The following is a 20,301-nucleotide window of genomic DNA, read 5'->3' as shown; positions in this document are numbered from 1 at the left end:
CATCTAAAAGTTTTCGTCCATTGGAGGAGGGGTGGTGAGAAAGATGAGGGAGACTATATTTCATTTTGAAATCGTACTTGTTTATGAGTATAATTTTAAATGGGAACTCCATTTTTTATTTGAACTCCAAAAAGGAATCTTTATATTTGAAAACTAATATTCATAGGCTCAACTGAAGCTTCTATAAAGTTTAACAGTAATTTCTTGCATGTATGAACCCATGAGATAAATTTCAAATAGCATGGAATAAGAAACTGAAATCTCTCATAATACAGATTTTACATTTTTTGGGGGTGGGGGGGTGCTGGGGATCGAACCCAGGGCCTTTGTGCTTACAAGGCAAGCACTCTACCGATGAGCTATCTCCCCAGCCCCCAGATTTTACATTTTTAATTCTCTCATCCTCAGAAGCATTCATAATTCACAAACATTCAGGAAGCTTGAGGTTATAATTAGAATAAATTCCTCAAATTAATAATTGTATGCAAGTTGGAACACACACAAATGCAGCTGGAGACAAATGAACTTAAGTATAATTCACATTCCATTTTCAAGTTGTCTTGCTATATACAAGAGCTATAATTTGCCCAGATGATAAAAATCAAAGCTAAATCAGATACAATACCACCTTTCCAATTCCCAAATAGGCAAAATAAATGTAATTGCCTTGTCAGGGATACAAAGGGACAGAAACATGCCTGTGAAATCTCAAAAAATTTCAAAAAACACAAATTGGGCTTTTCCATAGCAATTTGTAACAAAGTTCTTGGACCTTTGAAAACTAGCAGAGATCTTCAAGGATATGTCTTTTTTTGTTGCCTTATGTACAATAATTCAATAGGAATGATTGCTCTCTTGGAGCATTTATTTTTATTTTTAGGTCTTCCCATCAAAATTTTGATCTAAAACACCCAGAAATCCTCATTAAAAAAAAAGAAAAATCAGCAGTATTGGATTAGGCAATAAAAGACAAGGACATCTTGCCAAACTTACCTAAGATCTGGCTGATAAGAAGGCAGTCAGTGCTACAACCTGAGGAAACAAGATTCTCTTTAGGACTACTCTTTTGGTACAACTATGTCAATATCTCCTCATGTTCAAATTACAGGAAAAAAATTAGTGTTCTGAGAACTAGGCAAGGCCTGTGGAGATAAGTGTTTCTTTAATCTAATTGATTGATAACACTTGGGAATTTTGCAGTCATTCCTTTTTTCGTGTGTGTGGTTTCTATGGATATAAATCAATCAGTATCCAAATACTTTCATATATCCTTCTTAATTGGGATTGTGGAAAGACAAGTAAAACAGACATGAAAGTTAGGCTTTCTGAGCATGGGGGATGAAGGACCCTGTTTTGGGGAAGTAAACCTTTTTTTCCAGGGGTGACCTCTATGGCTAGATTGTGAGCAACTTTGGGTTAACCCTAAATTCTACAATCTTAAAAGTATATTTTGAAAAGATGCATCTTATATTTCCAATAAATATATTCAATAATATCTTCTTGGTGGTTTGAGCAGCACAGTAGAATGTGTTTTGGTAGTACAAACTAATACACCTAATAAACATAATTATTTTATCTGACTAAAAAAAATGTTCAAAACATAACCATGCAATATCAATGAGAGTAATTTAATTACTGGATGAAGCTCACAATTTCCTAGTAATTCCTTTTGCTTTTGGACTGTATTCCACTAATGCTTTGCAGTCATGGTAATTTGTTTGAGTCACCCAGTGACATCGTCTTTGTGACTGTGACTGTTAGTCTTCACCGGACATCAGTTTGGTTCGGTTGTTTTCATTTTGCTTTGTTTGCTGGCATCCTAGCCACTGACAGTTCCGAGCTCTTAGAATGTTATGGCTTTCAGCTCGTGGAGATGATGGAAAATACTGAACAGCTCAGTCTCTGAACTTCTCAATTTCATTTTTGCAATTATGGGATCTGCTTATTATTGCTGAATACATCATTATAAATACAAAATTCACGTGTTCTGACTGAATAAAATTCTTCCCCTATTATTTAATTTTTAATAATACTAAAATATACTATTTCAGCAAAACACTTGGGGGGGAATCCCATATTGCTACTTCTTCTAAGCCCTTCCCCAACAAAATTTTCATGTCCAACATTGTAGATGCAAAAATAGGAATATAATCATATTTTGGGTTTATTTCTGTCAATTTTTCCCTCAAGAGGTCATTCCCCAACCTCCTGTATTTTAGTTACTATGTATAAAAATCTAGAATTACTAAAATGTTTTCTATTTTTTCATGATTAATTTTTATTACTGAGTGATAGCACCTTCAATATTTTCAATTCTAGCAGAAGTTAAAAGACAAGGAGCCTTTTTAATGTGAATTATATTTGTGAGAGAATGAAATGGTCTGTGAATATTTAACTCCTTCAAAATGGTTCTTTTGGTTTTTACTAATATTTTTCCAGAGCATGTTCTCCTATGAACTATTTTATTTTCCTGAAGTCAGGGGTTAATTTGGTTGCTGCATTACTTAGAATTATAACTGGATAAGAAAATTACTTTCTCATTATTAGTACCCAGTTTTAGTCTCTAATTTGAAGCTTCTATATACTGTACATAAAGGAAGAAAACACCCTCTTCACCCATTTTTGTATTAGTAAGAGAAAAACCATTCAGTAGTGGTTATATTGTAGGGCTCAACCAGAATTGATACTACCTCTACATGAGAATTTAGTTTTGCAAACAATGTTTTGGGTGTGACAGATCACTACAGACATGCTAAGGTATTAATAACTTGCTGCTGACTGTATTTGAAACAATTATTTTATTTGCAGAAATGCAGCACTTTTCCTCCAGATTTGTAAGAAAAAGGAAGGAAAAGTGCACCACACTTTCAAGTTGCAAATAAATGCACATTATTTTTATTTTGATTCCAGATTCCTAAAAAGAAATTTCACCACCCCAATCACACATTTTTACAAGCCAGCTCCCTGGCAGGAAGACTGTCCACAGTTCTTAACATTTAGCACATATACAGAAATCAAACTTTGTAAATTAAAGAAAAAAAAACATATTTTCATCTATTCTGTATTTTGAAAATTTGCTGAATCCTGATCTTTTGAGCTTTTTATGTTCTTTCTTTTTATAAACTATGAATTTTTAAATTTCATCATACATGAGATTCACATACCAACTAGATCTTATGTATTGTTATACCAAGGATTACAGATCTACAGAATTCTCCAGTAACATTAACTTGACCCCATTATTAGTTTTTCACTTTCTTAAGGAATTATCAAGGAGATATCTGGAGGCTTCATACTCTTATATTAGCAAAGAAGAATACATATAAATTCAGATTTTTTTAGGACTTTGCTTAAAATATTCATAAACCAAATTCAGATATAAAGACATACATGCATACATACATACACATTATATATTCTTATATTTGTATGAATATTTTTAGTTTAGTTGTATAACCAGTAAAAACAACAAAAGTTTTAGTAACTTCCAGGTAAATAAAAATTATCTATGGTTTAAATGCTGCACGAATTCCAACTTTCCAAAGCTAAATGCTTTCATAAAATACTATCAGAATGTATATATAAATATAATGAATAGAAATTAGAAAATAATGTTATTGTAACTTTAAATTATACTTGTAAAATTTTGTAAGGTTCAAATAGAAAAATTTCCATCAATTCATATAACTTCTAAATTATAGCTGGGCACAGTAGTGCACACCTGTAATCCCAGTGTCCTGGGTGGTTGAGGCAGGAGAATCAGAAGTTTGAGGCTAGCTTTAGCAACTTAGCAAGACCAACTTAAAATAAAATTAAAAAGGGTTGGGGATGTAGCTCAGTAGTAAAGTGCTATTGGGTTCAATCTCCAGTACCCACACCAAAAATATTTGTATTATATGGGTGCTGCTAGGACAGCTCATAAGACAGTGTTTTTAATGGAAACTCACTGTTTTATAGCATATTTATATGAAGCTTTAAATACTTATCTTTAATATAAAAATATACATTTTTGCATGGTTTCAAAAATATTTTGCCTCAAAATTTAACAGTCCACATTCTGTGGTCATTTTAGGTTAATACTCAAGAGAATAAAACAAACTACATTCTTTTAATTTTTTTCTAGGGTCTGCATTCCTACTGGTTCCAGGGCTGAATCTGATATTGAGGCAATTTCAAAGATGATTCCTGAAAAAGAAGAAGAAAAGAAAAGGTAAAAAGAAACAATGTAATTCCTGGAATCCACAGAGTAGGAAAATATGAAGGCATAAAGATGATTTAAAAGACACATTAAAATATAGAAGCTACTGAAGTATACCTGCACACTCATTTTTTTTCATTTTTTTCACACCAATTTCTTCAATGTGGTCTATGAGGACTGCTCTACCTTCTGACATGAGGTTTGGTTTGGTCTTTTGCTCTTGAATTCTTTTAAGGATAACTGAAGAGCAGGGCTGTCGCTCAGAGGTATAGAGCACTTGCCTGGCAATATCAAGGTTCTGGGTTCAATCTTCAGTTAAGAAAAAAAAAATTAACTGAAAAGGGGTTTCTCACCAAGTCTGTTATTTCCCCTTAAGTTCCTTAATGTGGTTCTGCAACATCTCCTGGGGTTTCTGTGAATGTGGCTATTAAGAAAATTGATTTTTTTTCTTTTGTAAGCCTCTCATTTCCACCTACGACATCTGACCAGTATAGGAATTGTTCAGGTTTTCTCTCATGATGGTCCCCAATGTAACTTTGAGTCATTTGGAATATTTCAGTATTTTCTAATACTCTTTTGAGCTTGGGTATCATAATGGTATACTATAAATTGATCTGAGGGTTAGTCTGCCTTCTAGACTCTCAAAATGAGAAGCCACCATAAAAAAAAAAAAAAAAAAAAAAAAAAAAAAAAAAAAAAGAATCAAGCCTAGAAACAAAAATAAGGCCCACAGGGGAAAATAGATCCCCTTACAGGTATGGATAAGGGTACTACCAATTAACTATAGTTCCCATCTGAAAATACAGACTTCCTGAACTCTGCAGGGCCCAAGGTGGAGCTCTGCCACCAGTTCCTCCAACTCTGGGGAAATAAGTGGGCCAGACTGCAAGATGTCAAAGGTCTTAACAGTATGTGTGTCCTATCCCTTTTCAGCAGACCACCTCCCCTGACCTCAGATTCTGGAACTGCTGCAGTATATAACTATTGCAGAAATAAGAAAAAAGGCTGTGGACTTACGATTTTTCTGAAATATCTCTTTCTACTTAAAAAGAAATGGAGTCTTTTAAGTCAGGTGACTGCTTCACCAAAGTTCATAATACACCAGTTTTATTTACACATGGATAAAGATTTTCTTATCACCCTCTGGGTTACACCTCATCATAAATTATGTTGAGATCTGGAAGGGCCTTGTACTCTCAAATTCAGTGTATATTTGAAAAGCAGTTTCAAATCTGAAGGTTTAAAGATGGGAGAGCAATAGAAAATTAGGTAAAATCTTTTGAAAAAAGATACAAATACACATCTTTGTATCAAGGGGTATAACAGCAAATAAGGTAAAGTATTAAATATGCACATGAAAGATGATTCACTTACTTGAAAATAAAGTGGAATAGGAAAAACTTATTTTCTTCCTGCTCTCTCAAAATGTGGGAATTTTGCCCTAATAACCAGCTCTGAAATGGATATCACTGGGTTGTCCTCTAATTCAATCCAATTCCTGACACAATCTACCTGGAGATAGTATTGAATTCCTCCTCAGTCCCACAAGACCATCCCCACTTCAGATGCCAACTGCAAGTCCCAGATTGTGGCCTGTTTCTGATAAGCTATAAATTAGGGTACCCACGACCCTCTTGGGTTCAATTAATTTGTTGAAAGGCTCACAGAACTAAGAGTTATGCTTACTTGTTTATTGTAAAGGATATTACAAAGGATATAGGCAAAGAGTCAGACGGAAGAGATGAACAGGGCAATGTGTGGGACAAGGGGTATGGAGCTTCCATGGCCTTTGCAAGAGGCCCCCTGCAGTAACCTCCGTGTTCCTGAAGCTAACCCTAACCTAGTCCTTCTAGGTTTTTATGGAAACTTCATTAAGAAGGCACGACTGATTAAATCAGAGGCCACAGGTTTAATTTCTCTTTCCCCAGAGATGGGGGCTAGATTTATAAGTCCCAATCCTCTAATCATGCCTTAAGTCTTTGAGGTGATCAGTCCCTATCCTGAAGATATGGAGCCTCCAGAAACTGATTTTATTAGCATACAAAAGACACTCATCACTCTGGAGATTCCAAGGGTTTTAGGACCTATATAAGACCAAATGTCATTTCACAATACCACAATCACAGTACTCCTTTATTTTTTACCTTTCAGCAAAGTGACAAACAGTGCAGAAAGGGAAATGAATTCTTTCCTCTCATTATGAGAAAAAATCTCACGTGCACAATGACACTTAGAGCAAAGGCCAAGTTGTTCCAGAGATAACTGTACCTGCCAAAATATTTCTCAAATTCCCTTTCTTTTTACTATGATAAAATCAGTAAACACATTTCTGCCTCTGCTTCCTTGATTTGTACATGTTGCAAACATAAATGGCCCCTGACTTACAATGGTCCAACTTCTAATTTTCAACTTTATAATGATGCAAAATTGATATTAAAGATATCTCTTCAGTAGAAACGATACTATAAACTTTTAATTTTGATCTTTTCTAGCCTAGGGAGCTGTAGCTCCCAGTTAGTCAGACATTAAGAAGGGTAAACAACTGATCCTCTAAAGTGTACTGTGTTGCTAAGCTATGATGTTTAATAGGTGTGTTGAATGCATTTTTGACCTATGCTATTTTCAGTTTACAATGGGTTTATTAGGATGTATAGTCAATTTTCTTTATTCACAGTAGTTGTTCCTACAAAACTCACAAACACTGAATTAGTGAATACTGAATCATTGCTCCTGGGGAACATATGAGGTTAGGCTCCTGCAAGTTCTGACATTTTTGTCAACAGAGCAATACATTATATTGGTTCAATAACACTAAACTCTGTCAACAGCACTGTAACTCATGGATACATATTTATTGTCTCTGTAGGGCCCATTAGTCTTATGCTTAAAAACATTAGATAAACACTTCAGGACTCTTGGACACCACTGTAAACTGCAAAATCACCAACAAAAAGCGAAGAAACAAGAACATGGTACCAATTCGCAAAGGAGAACTAAAAGTGTCACCTTGTTTCCTCTGGAAGAATGTGCTTCATGTGACTCTAATTTTTGACTCTAAGTATTGATTTTGGGGGACGTGAATAAATTTTAATAAGTAGCAAGTTTGCAAATACGAAATCCATAAATAATGATTGGCTGTACCTAAATTTCAATTCCTTCACTGTGACTGGGAAGTAGTTGCTTCAATTAGGCAGTCATACACCATAATTGGGAAATAAAGAACCTAGTCTCAATTGCCACCATTCATCTCTGAAATCTCAGCGAACTAGAGTAACATGGTAATGCCGATTCTTACCTCTGTAGGTTTCATTTTTATATTAAAAACTGCTTAAATTCATTAAATGGGCCAACTAAGAGTTAACAGATATCAAATAAATTACAAATCAATTTTGCTTTAGTTTTCATTTTATTGTAAAACATCAAGATGGTATGACAGGGTTTCTTAGAATCAGGTCCATATTTTAACTCAAGGAAATTTTATAATCTTCTCAAATATCTGTCAAATTTGTTCCTAAATATTCAACCACAATTAATTTTATCATGTTTCCAAATTAAGCAAACTGAAGTCATAATTTCAATTACCTGTGAAGTTTTCCTATGCTGAGTCTCTTTCATAAGCCCACTGGAGTATTTTATCCTTCCAAATAATAACAGTTTAAAATCATCTTTATAATATGTAACTGCCCTTCTAGTTTTCTACCTTTGACTACATAAACTTAATGCCTAAAAAAAATTTCTACCTTAGTCTCTAGCAGTATTCAGTGTCCTACTCTGCATTCCAGTGTTCTTAAATAGAAAATGGAATGTAAATGGTTTGGTTTTTTTTTGTTTGTTCTGTTTTTTTGTGATACATGGGATTAAAACCAGGTCCTAGCACACACAAGTCAAGCAAAGTGCTCTACCACTTGAACTCCATCTCCAGTCTTTTTATTCATTCATTCTTAATTTTGAGACAGGGTCTCCCTAAGTTGCCCAGGCTGGCAGTAAACTTTTGATCCTCCTGCCTCAGTCTCCCGAGTAGCTGGAATTACAGGTATGTGATGCCACACCCAGTAGACGGTACTTTTTTGGGGGATACTGGGTATGGAACTCAGGGGCATTCAACCACTGAGCCACATCCTCAGCCCTATTTTGTATTTTATTTAAAGATAGGGTCTCACTGAGCACCTCCCCTTTGCTGAGGCTGCTTTGAACTCATGATCCTGCCTCAGCCTCTTGAGCTGCTGGGATTACTGGGATTACAGGCATGAGCCACTGCATCCAGCAAATGTACACTTTTTGTTCTTTCAGAGGAGGGCCAGAAGACATTATCTATATTAGGTAGTTGTATGAGTGTACCATTCTACTGCAGGTATTTCAACCACATATGAACACCAACATATGTTCTTTTAAGATTTCTTGATTAAGAGTTGCCAAAGGACCTTTGGGGTAACAACAAAGGTCCTTAGAAAGTGAGTTCAAGATTTCTCTGAAGAGAAACCATACACAGCCTTTTATCAGATACTTAGAAGAGTCTGTAATTCTGCCCCCTTCCAAAATACTAAGAATCACCTCACTATATCCTTTTATTTTACAAAATCTTTAATATGTGGAACTTTTTATAACAATTTGACATCATTCAGTATCTGATCCCATTCTCTAAACACCTCTAACATGTTGGAATTTTATAAATTGGGGCAGGTACTTTAGTTCCTTTCTTATACTCTTTCACAATTAAACATACTACATTTCTAGCACTTCGAAGATTTTAATTATTGTCAAAGATATCTGTATTATAGCTTAACCCATGGAACTTAGAGTTCATGATTTTTATATAAAGGCAAATTAATATCTGAATATATCAATATATCAACCTAAATATATCAAGGTCATAATGACACAACCATTTCAAAATTAATGGAAAATATGTCATTTTCTTGCAATGAACTTGGCATAGAAGGCAGCAAAGAGGTCTTTATAAGGAGTATCTGAATCGGATTTGGTCAATGGTATTTGGCAAAGTCGGCGAAATCTAGGAGAACGCAGCAGCAAGTTCTGTGAAAGGCCCATGAAGCTGGAGCATAGCCAGTAGAGAACAATTGACTAAAAAGAGAGAACATGGATATTAGTGCCTGTCCATTCTTCAAGGACACCAAAGTCCAGAGACACAGAAGCAATAAAATATAAATACATATATATATATACATATAATATACAACAATCTCTAAATGAAGTCCACCGGGACCAAGCAAACCTGTGCAGCTATTAAATACTGTGAGGGATTTAATAGGTAATAAAGTTAGAAAGGAAAACCAAAAAGCAAAAAAAAAAAGTATTTATAGCATCAAGTGGATGGCAGAAAGCAGTTGCCAGGTGAGGCCCAGAAGTGATCTTACTTCCCCTTTGGCAATTAAGCACACTTTTCTCCGCCAAAGGTCTGATAAATTGGTTATATATTGAGGTGAAATACTGAAAATTGGGCTGTGGCATTTGCAATAGCAACATTAAGACTCCCTAGACCTTATTTTCCCCCATGTACTCATTTATTTTCCCCCAATTTTCCCCATAACCAGTTTCTCAGCAGAGTCAGGAATGCATTATCTTTGCCTTCTTGAGACGGTTTCAGCATTATCTGCACCTTTCTTTTGTATTATCACCCAGACTGTTTATTTAGGTCGATGACCAAGTTCTACAGCCTCTCAAAACCCTCCTATTCACACATCTGTTCCAAACTGTCTTTGGCATCAATCAGGTCAGTCCCCACGAGCAAAACCATGTGGTTGTTCAGTTCTGGTTCTAGAGTCAAAATGCCTGAGTTTGGATCCTATTTGCCTTTTATCTGACTTTTCATAAACTATTTTTCTTTTGTTTCAGTTGCTTCACCTAAAATAGGCCAGAAACAGACGTACCTCAGAAGACTACTTTGAGGAATAAATGAGCTATTTCATACAGTATGATAAGCACAGTATGTGGCCTATGTTAAGCACTTGCATGTTCCAAAATAAGTCTTTCAGGCAGAAAGTAATATGTCATCAAAAGTAGATTAGCACACCAGTTAGGAGCAATGACCAAACAGCCTGGATGTGTGTTAAAACCCAGCCTAAGCAAGTGAGTGACCTTGGAGTTATTTAACCTACTTGTGCCTCAGTCTCCTCAGCACCAAAGTAGAGATTCTGAGTACCTAACTCATTGTACTTTGGGGAGAATTAAATGAGGTAATGTACCTAAAACATTTTAAAGTGCCTGGCAAGAAGTCAACACTGAATAAACAGGTATCATCGTCTCAGGGATTACAAACTATCATGTAAATATCAATCCCTCTTCTTCATGAGCAACAAAATCCAGATTTTTCAGTTGGGCACACTACCATCTTAGAGGGGAAGAAAAAAATAAAGAAAAAATATACGTACTTCTCAGTCTCTTCTGCAGCCAAGTTTGGCCACACAATTAAGATGTAAATACAATAGTTCGGTGGGACAGCTGGTAATGCTTATTAAAAGAAGCTGATTGTATTTAAAGCACCCTTTACCAATCCAGCAAAATAACAAGCTCTAGAAGTCATCATGACCATACTTAAAGAGAGAAATCAGAAGGTGTGGATAATGGAGTAGAGACAGGTAGGCGCACCTGAAATCCCAGTGACTTGGGAAGCTGAGGAAGGAGGATAGCAAGTTCAAGGTCAGTCTCAGCAACTTAAGAGAGACACTTGTCTCAAAATATTTTATAAAAAGTACTGAAGATGGGGCATAGTGGTAAAGCATCCTTGAGTTTGATCCTCAGTACCACAAAAGAAAAAAAAAAAAAGACTGGTGCCCAGATGGAGGCACCAGTCTTTGGCCTGGTGAGAGCCCTGGCTGTGTGTGCCCAGGGGAGGGCTATCCCTCAGGACGACTCCCCTCTCAGAGGCCACCCCTTAATACTAACACACTGACAATACCTGAATTTTTGGATGAGACACATTCAAGCCATAGCAATAACTATAAGAAGAAAATTTAGCAAATAATGTAGGTGCCAACCAGTTTTAATATTTTACATGTTTGAAAAAGTGATTAAAAAGAATATGTTAATCAGCTTTTTTTTAGTTGCACAATAAGAATAAAGTAATGGTTTGTTTGCCAAATTCATATGGATATGGGGCCAACTGCAATAAGCTTCAAGAAAATTCTAAGTTTGTGGAACCTGTACTTTAAAAATAGCAGTTGGAATTAATACTGCTCTTATATTCATGGCTCAAGAAAGTTATCATGTTTTCTTTGTTTCTTTGTATGGCAGATATAACAACAATGGTAGAAAAAAAAAAGAAAAGCAGGGTGGGTCTCAACTGTCTTCATGGACTCTGCACATCTTTCCTAAACCATCTAACTCTTGGTTTCCTATGTTTGACAGAATAAGCTTGGGTACTCAAGACAGTTTTTCAGATGTGTTAACTTACTCAAAACCCAATTCTTCACTGAAACTTCATTGTTCCTATTTTATTTCATGGGGGGGGGGTTCTTTGGTTGAACTGGTATTGTTTATTACCAGAAATCTGTACAAGTCTACTTTTATAGAATATTTTACAACAATACTACCATTATGAAAAAGGATTATAAAACGTACTTGATGCTACTTCATTAATTCTCATAGACATTATGATGTGTCTCAGAGATGAGGAAACTTATTTTACACAGGATTAAGGTCAGAATTATATTCAAGTGATAGCTTAAAAAACACATTTTGATGTAAAAAACATATTACTCTAATCTCTAAAACAACTGATATAACCCTAACTACAAGCAACCAGTGTATTCTACTTAATGGTCTGTGTTGGCTTTGAGTAAAGATGGAGCTACCTGTCACAGTTTTAAAGTATCTGTTGGAAATACCAAATGAATGGAATAACTACAAAGAACTATTTTTATCTAAAGTTTAATTAGGCATAAATCAGGACAATATTATCTAATATTATCTAATTCCTCTAGTCTGTCTATACAGAAATAAAAAGTTCAATATATCAACTAATCAAATAAGGCAAATATATTCATGGTATGATGCAAAATACTTAGCAAGATCAAAAAAACAGAGGCAGGAAAAAGGAGTTTGATTTAGTAGGAGAGTTAAGACATATTCACATAAAAGAAGATTAATCAATCCCAAGAAATGTCTAAATTTCTTGGTGATAGAAACAGAGTAGCTTAGTTACTATAAATACTCCCAAATCAGTAAGAGATCAAGTAGCCAGAGGAAATTCAATGAAAGAGGCAGGATCCCAGTTAGTTTAACTCAGGACAGAGAAGATTTAGCATATAACACACACAATGCTGGTGCTTACTCACGGAAGGTACTGTTGCAGCAATTGGAATCATCAATACTGATACAGCACGGACAAAGTATGTAACATACTTCTGAAATCGAGACATTCCAATTTTTTGTAGAGCAAAAATCTGAAGGGGGAGAATATATATACACACACACACAATGATTAGTACAATGCATATGATATCAGACAAGCTTTACAATACAAGTTGATTTCTAACTGGCCTCCCCCAGTAAAAAAAAGGACTGGGGTATAGTCCAGTGGTGAAGTAATTGCCTATCTGCGCAAGGCCATGAGTTAATTACCCAGTACTGCAAAAAAAGGAAAAGCAAAGAAAAATTAAAACAAAGATAAATTTATATGACTGATCATCCATCTTAAAAAAACTTAATAATTATGCAGAATTCTTAAATGGAGCTTAAAGAATCCCTAGAAGACAAGCACTATGTAGGAATCGTTTCCTTTATTTTTTGCCACCTACATATAGGTATAGAAAAGGCATTCAATAAATATCTCATAGATATGTGATCTGATTACTTGGAGTAAAGGGAAGAGCCAAGGCTAGGAAAAGCAGTTATGACATGTGAATTATTTATTTAAGAGGAAGCAGAGTGTAATGATCATCCAGAACCAAACTAGCTAGGGTCAGACAGTAGCTCTGCAGTTTTTGTGGCTAAATAACCTTGCACCACTTTTAATCTTTCTGTGCCTTTTTTTCCCCTCCTTAAAATAGGGTAATAATAATCAGGGTTAATAATCAAATGAATTAATTCATGTACATTGCTTACAAAAATGCCTAGCATGTATTGTAGATTAAATAAAAACAAATTTTTATTAGTAATTAGATGGTATGGAGGAAAAGACTAGAGCACTGATATTAATTCATTTTAACCTTTGTTTATCGCTACATTTTTTATACCAAATATTCATTATCAACCAATTCAGAGGGCTGTGCTAGGTGCTCTTAGGAAACATATTTAGACTACATATGAAGTCTTTCCTCAAGAAACGCTTCCCTGAAAAAATAAATAAATAAACAGTATACAAAAAATATTTTAAAACCAATGTATCAGATTTCCCAAACAAGGATCCAGTGGATCTGAGGTCTGTAAGATTCCAAACAGGGTAAAAAAATTTCTAGCCAGGAATGGTGGCACATGCTTATAATCCCAGCAACTAGGGACCCTGAGGGAAGAGAACTGCAAGTTTAAGATCAGCCTCAGTGACTTTACAAAATAAATAAAAAAGGGCTGGGGATATAGCTCAGTGGAAGAATGTCCCTTGGTTCAATCCCCAGTGTCAAAAAAAAAAAAAAAAAAATCTAAGTTTTCTTCCAGTTCCATGTATGGTCTATTCAGAGCCTGAGTCTGAGACTGAGAATGGCTTTGTGTGTGTGTTGCTATGGACAGAACCCAGGGAACTTTAACCCCTGAGCTATGGGGGAGTCTTTAAAAATTTTTTTTAAAAATTTTTTTAAATATTAAGACAGGGCCTTAATAAGTTGCCTAGGTTGGCCTCAAACTTGCAATCCTCCTGCCTCAGCTTCTTGAGTTGCTGGAATTACAGAAATGTGCCACCACAGTCAGCTGAGAAAGATCTTTATGAAATTATAAGCATGCCTTCAAACTGTTGAATAAGGCAGCATGGGATAATGGTTTAGAGATGACTGAGAAGTCATACTTTATATTTATTTATTTTCTCACTTCATCTTGTAAAAGAAATTCAATGACTTTTCCAAGATCATTTAGCCAGAAAATGGCAGTCAGGTACTGACTGTGTCCCAACCTTACAAATTCACATTTTAAGCATATATATAAAATATTACTCTATTGTGGGAATAAAATCAGATTAATTGGCCTGGAGCTGTAGCTCAGTGGTAGAGTGCTTGCCTTGCATGTGTGAGGCACTGGGTTCAATCCTCAGCACCAGATAAAATAAATAAATAAAATAAAGGTACTGTGTCCATCTGCAACTAAAAAAATATTTATAAAAATCAGACTGATCAAGCATCTTAATTATTATATTTACCAAAAGTAAATTATAAAACTCAATGTATTCAAATTGGGTAATTTGAGAGCTAAAAGAGACTTTAGAAGTGTTCTAATTCAGGGCTCTTATTTTAATTATGAGAATGCTGTGATGAAGAAAGGTTACAGGACTGGCATAAGTTAATGTCTCAATTATAGCTCAAAGGTATCTCCACCAACTCAAACATATGTATACAGGATGTCAGAACGGCAGCCACAAAAGTCCCAATAACTCAAATGTCAAACAAATATCACTTAAAATCACTGACCTCCACTATTAATAAATTGGTGACACCAACAGAGACAGGAAGAATCCAAGTGGAATCCAGCAAAGTGAGGTCAGGAAACCAGAGGATCCCACCAGTAGCTAACTGCTCCTGAACAGAAAAACCTGCTAAAATAGTTTTATAAATAACATAAGGAAATTCTTAAAAATACCACAGGGAAGTATACAAAACCTAAGTAGCTTGACAATTCTAATAAGGTATCCCTCACACTAAAGACCTGCATTGAAATAAGGATATTTTCACTCACAATGTATGTTTTTCTTTTCCTTCTTTTTTTTTTTTTTTTGTTATTTTTTTGGTCAACACAAAATATGTTTCTTAACAGAGTTAGCCTATTTACACTTCAGATTTTAAATTCTATACCTTATATGAAAGAGAGTAAATGGTAATTATGAAAATTATGATTTTTTTTTTTTTCTTGAGTACAACAATGTTAGAGAATTTATTTGGGAGAGGAGAACTTCCATAATAGTTACCTTCTGTGTGTACTGCCCCTGTGCTAAAATTCCGGAGGGCAACAGAAATGAAGATCCACATTGGAAACTGAATCCAAACCAACAACGTGGCTTTGAAAGGATGGCAGTTGTCCCGAACATACAGCTCTGAAACAAGCCTCCTCATATTCTTTAGATAAGTGAGCCTAGTTGAGGGACGAGGGTAAGAAGATAATGTCAACTGATTACTAGTAGTTCTTCATCCCCAAAGCGCACACACACACACGTTATGATTACTGGTTAAAAGGGATCTTAATTATCCTAAGTTGTGCAAGGGGCTAGCTAAGCAAAAGGCAAATGAAACCTTTACTGAAACTTCTAATAGCAATGTATAAAACTACATAACAATGTGATAAATCTGACATCTTAGGCTACAGGCTGTCTCTATCGGCTATTGTCTTTAGTCAATTAGGTATCTTTTTCCCTTTTGTTGTTGTTTTTGTACTAGGGATTAAACCTAGGGGTGCCTTACCACTGAGCTATGTCCCCAGCCCATTTTATATTTTATTGAGACAGGGTCTAAGTTGTTTGGGGCCTCACTAAATTGCTGAGGCTGGCATCATACTTGGGATCCTCCTGCCTCAGCATCCTGAGTTGCTGGGATTACAGGACAGCATCACTGTGCCTGGAGGCCAATTAGGTTTTAATAGGAAATTTCACTACCGACATGGTCTGATTACAATTAATATCAGAAACATTAAAGCTGGAAGTCCATTTTATTCAAATCTCTGCATGGCTACACCTTATCACATGATTTCTATAACTTTTGTAGCTATATGGTTTTGTACTGTATATTCCCTTGGACTGTAAAATTGATCTCCATTTCTCAGTCAACTCTCATGAAGAGTCTCTCAATCTGTTCTGTTTACCATATTAATTACTTCTGTTCAAAAGTCTAGTTTCTTTGAAAGGCAAGTGTTGGGTTTTATTCATCTTTAAATCTCTTACATCATAAACCTGCGGCACTAGGGACTAAATCCAAGGGAGCACTACCACAAAGCTACATCCCTAACCCTTTTTGTATTCTGAGAAAGGATTTTACTATGTTGCTGAGGTTGGTCTCCAACTGCAATCCTCTTATTTCAGCTTCCTGAGTCACTGGGATTACAGGTGTGCACCACTGTACCCGGCTTCCTGGGTATTTATACATTTTGTATAAGGCAGGAATTCAATAGTTTTGTTTAACTTAATCAAATTATAATATTGGATTAAGATAGTACATACAGACATTCTGGGCCTTCCTCTTTTTTCAACTTTACCTCATTACTTCTCTATAGACACCTGCATATTCTGGTTCCTGAAGGACTTTTTATTGCAGGGGAGTACCAGGGATTGAACTCAGGGGCACCTGACCACTGAGCCATATCCCCTGTCCTATTTTGTATTTTATTTAGAGACAGGGTCTCAATGAACTCATTGAGTACCTCACTTTTGCTGAGGCTGGCTCTGATTTCATGAATCTACTGCCTCAGCCTTCAGAACCGCTAGGATTATAGGCATGCACCACTGAGCCTGGCCTGAATGACTTTAAGTCATCCAACAGATCAGACTTCCACAAAAGCATAGCTTTGGAAGTATTATATGACCTAACAGACTCCCAAGACAATATTGCTAAAAATACAGGAAGTCTTCATCAGATACGTCTTCCTACAAAGTCAACAATTTGTGTAAGGATGGATAAAGACAACAATCCTGCCTGTACTACAAAAGTAAGGTGCCACATGTGTTATCTAGGCTATGTTCATAATCTAGGTGAATAGCAATTTATCTGTTGGTTTGGCCTTTGGCTAAAGTCATTGGTTTTCTCTGAAAGGTAAATTTTCAAAACTATAGGATTGCCAGCTTTTACCAAATAGACATTTAATTATCACAGTGATTTTTTTAAATGTCAGGTCTTTTTTGCACTAAATATAGACACAAACTTATATTAAAGATAGTTAGCAAATATATACCTATATAGAATAGATGAATAACTATACTTAACACATATTTGTACTACAAAACCCTTATTTTTCTCATTATTGTGAACCAGTGACTACTTTGTCACAGTCTAGTAAAGACTGTGAAATAGACTAGGTAGTAGCTTAGGTGGCCTGAAGCAGAAGGATTTACAAGTTACTGCAGACATCCTTGGGCACAATTAAGCACCCTTGGACAAGGGCTTTCCAAGAGGCACAGAACAACTACAGTGGATCGGCAGCACCTTGGCTATACAAGTGCTTTCACTATGGCACTAACGTTTTCTACTTCCCCTTTCATATGGGTTATTACCTGCTGTATTTTTTCAAAAGGGTCAAATTTGCAAATTTCTGTCATTTGTGGACCCATATTCCAACAAAATGACAAAGTATCTTCATGCTGTAAAGCCTTTCTTGATGCCCTAGTTCTTTGCCCATACCCTTTATACACTCCTCAATTTGCTACTATCATTATTTGATGATAGGCATTTTTCAGTGGGCTGGAGTCCCTTGAGTATAGGAATAAAGCTGAGTGAGGTAGTCCCAGAACTTGGGAGGCTGAGATGGAGGGATCATTAGAACTCAGGATTTGGAGAACTAGGAAAGATGCCATCTCAAAAACAAAACACACACACACACACACACACACACACACACACAAAACCATAAGTAGGCTCTTATCTTTGTTCTATTTCTTTGCTTTCTATTCAATATATAAAACTGTTATGCCACATACTGATTTATTAGAATATGAAATAAGAACTACTTTCCTGACAAATCTACAGCATACCCAAACCTACAATTAACATCATTTATATGTTTTACACACACACACACACACACACACACACACACACATATTCATGGTCTATATGCATAAAATTACTTACTTGGCAATTCTTTTGGACCATCCCAGCTGACTTGCATAAACTGCAACTTCATGGTTAAGATGCCTAGCAATGTTTTTTATTTCTGGTTGCAAATTTTCCACCTAGCTAAAGGAAAAGTAGAACTTGTTATGAGCACATAAAGGATCTTCATTCATAACCTCTCATAATTTTACTCTTCCCTCATTTTAAAATTGTGTTTTATGTCAAGAAACTTTAAGTTTAAGCCTAAGATGTCGATTCACCTAAGACGTCCTTAGTTACAAATTCGAATTCCGGCTTGTACACCTAGTTGTTTAATCTTAAGCAAGTTATTTAACCCCTAAAATCCTGCTCCCTCACTTTTAAAAAAGATATAACAGCACAGGATTATAAGTATTAAATGAACACTGCACCAAGGGTTTCACTGTTCCACCCCTAGATTTCCCAGTAGTGTAAAAAGAGAAAACAGCACACTATTAATAAGCTTTAGTATGCTGATAGCCGCAACACCAAAAATAAAAATTACATTTATTCTTGCCCTGTGTTCTTTCTGTAAAGCAGCTCACTGCCTTCATGCTGTTGCTACCTTTCTTGTTTTGCTACCCAGTGACTTTTTCCTAACTATAATCATCTGAAAACACGAACACCATATTTCTGAAATCTCACACATGAATAATCCATTTTTGTTTTCAAAGCACTTAAATCCAAGTTATTCGATTTCATCTCAAGAAATTGTCAAGTAAAGGAAGGTATTGCTATACTGACACCACAGTCAGGTGACAGCAAAACTATTGTAGGTGGTTAAGTGCCAAGATAAGATATCGTTTGCAAACTGCTACCTTAGTAATTTCTTTCTAATAAGAAATAAAAGTTGGTATACTTTGGACAAAGATGCTGCTGACATACTGCCTGATAAAACTTTTTAAGATGTTGAGGTCACACAGTTTTTTGCATATAGTTTCTTCTGATTTTTAAAGTGTAATACTTAATCACTTTGATTTTTGTAGAGTGAAAAAAAAATTGGTGAATTATAATTGTACAAAGTAGAATTTGTTCTTAAACGTTTGTACATACAAACGATATTCTGATTCTTTACTGGTTTCAATCACTAACAAGTCGAGTAACCACTTGTGCTTCGAGCACAAACCCAATAAGACAAATGAAATATCAGGTACACGTGTGGCCCAATATTTACACATCCAAAGCTACTTAAAAGTTTTAGCAATAAAGTGGCCATGATGATTAACACTAAGCACTCCGGTAACATCGCGGGATCTAAAGCCCTGGAAGACGTCTATCTTCCACCGCTAGGGCGACAGGCAGGTACTCGCGCTGCTCGGCGCTCCTCACCTTGGCCAGGATGTAGTGCTGGTAGGCGGCTAGGGGCAGCGTGACCGCGCCGCGCAGCGCCACAGTGGTGAGCAGAATGCTGCCCCACCAAGGAAGGCCCGAGGCGGCGTGCGCGCCGAGCAGCACTTCCTCAGCGGCCCGCACCGGCGCGGACGCTGCCAGGGCCTCATACCAGCCGCCCGCACCGCCCGGGGCAACTGCAGAGACTGACGCCACCGCCCACATTGGGAGAGCCGGGGGCTCGGCGCTGCTCCTGAGGGATGGCGTAAGAGGCAGGCCCCCAGTCCGGAGCTGTAGGGTAGGCAGCAACCGCTGCCACCGACCGCCCATCCGACACAGCATGTCTGTATTGGAGCGGAGCCCAGGTCGCGGGACTCAGGGACCAGCGATTCGCACCCCTCAACCCACACCACCCTGCGCATGCGCCAGCTGCACTAGGCGTTGCAGCGCTCGCAGGTCTACGGCCGCGATTGACCTTCCCAAATTGGTGACGTCTTGTGTCGCGCTGGAGATGACGCACGTGACAAGGAAGTCCCACCTTTCCCACGCGGCAGTAGGGAGTTCTGCTGCTCAAACGGGAAACTCCAGCGGTTGGGGTGGCACTCGCTCCTCCGAGTCCCGACCGGAACTGCAGAGACAGGGGCGGGGCGTTCTGTAGGGAGAGCTTTCCTTGTAGTCTCGTCTTCAGGTTCACCTTTCTCTTTTTTTTCAACAAGGCTAATCGTGTTATGTGTAGTGAATTATGCTTGTTATGTGGTTTTTGTGTCCGGACGTTGATTCCTCACCATTTTTCTTGCGTCCGACTACTTCCGCTAGAGGTTATGTACAATTATAGTGCCCAAG

General features: G+C 36.7%; 1 protein-coding gene across 6 annotated transcripts; it reads right to left on the bottom strand.

Moving 5' to 3' along the window:
- Positions 1 to 2,421: 2,421 nt before the first annotated feature.
- LOC124994877 (cytochrome c oxidase assembly protein COX18, mitochondrial) lies at positions 2,422 to 19,895 on the bottom strand. 6 transcript variants are annotated; one of them, XM_047567164.1, is made up of 6 exons: positions 19,459 to 19,893; positions 18,130 to 18,230; positions 15,264 to 15,427; positions 14,770 to 14,894; positions 12,493 to 12,600; positions 2,422 to 4,185 (listed from the first exon to the last, which is right to left on the bottom strand). In XM_047567164.1, the coding sequence occupies exons 1-6, from the start codon at positions 19,798 to 19,800 to the stop codon at positions 4,135 to 4,137; spliced, it is 891 nt and encodes a 296-aa protein (XP_047423120.1). In that variant the 5' UTR covers positions 19,801 to 19,893; the 3' UTR covers positions 2,422 to 4,134. The 6 variants fall into 6 exon arrangements, with proteins under 6 accessions (XP_047423120.1, XP_047423122.1, XP_047423119.1 ...); XM_047567163.1 differs by lacking the exon at positions 2,422 to 4,185 and adding an exon at positions 8,331 to 9,280 and having other exon boundaries at positions 12,489 to 12,600; XM_047567162.1 differs by lacking the exon at positions 2,422 to 4,185 and adding an exon at positions 8,331 to 9,280 and having other exon boundaries at positions 14,770 to 14,891.
- Between the last annotated feature and the right edge of the window lie 406 nt (positions 19,896 to 20,301).

Source organism: Sciurus carolinensis, chromosome 10 (genome assembly GCF_902686445.1).
Source record: "Sciurus carolinensis chromosome 10, mSciCar1.2, whole genome shotgun sequence".
In the NCBI taxonomy this organism is placed as follows: Eukaryota; Metazoa; Chordata; class Mammalia; order Rodentia; family Sciuridae; genus Sciurus; species Sciurus carolinensis.
The sequence above is the reverse complement of the archived record's forward strand: the minus strand, read 5'-3'. Positions and strand labels throughout refer to the sequence as shown.

Excerpts from the sequence above, each read along its gene's own strand:
- LOC124994877 (XM_047567160.1), bottom strand. The coding sequence starts at position 19,800 with ATGCTGTGTCGGATGGGCGGTCGGTGGCAGCGGTTGCTGCCTACCCTA. Across the intron at positions 15,428-18,129 it reads TGGTCCAAAAGAATTGCCAA|GCTCACTTATCTAAAGAATA; the intron begins GTAAGTAATTTT and ends TCCCTCAACTAG. Across the intron at positions 14,895-15,263 it reads AGGGGCAGTACACACAGAAG|CAGGTTTTTCTGTTCAGGAG; the intron begins GTAACTATTATG and ends AAACTATTTTAG.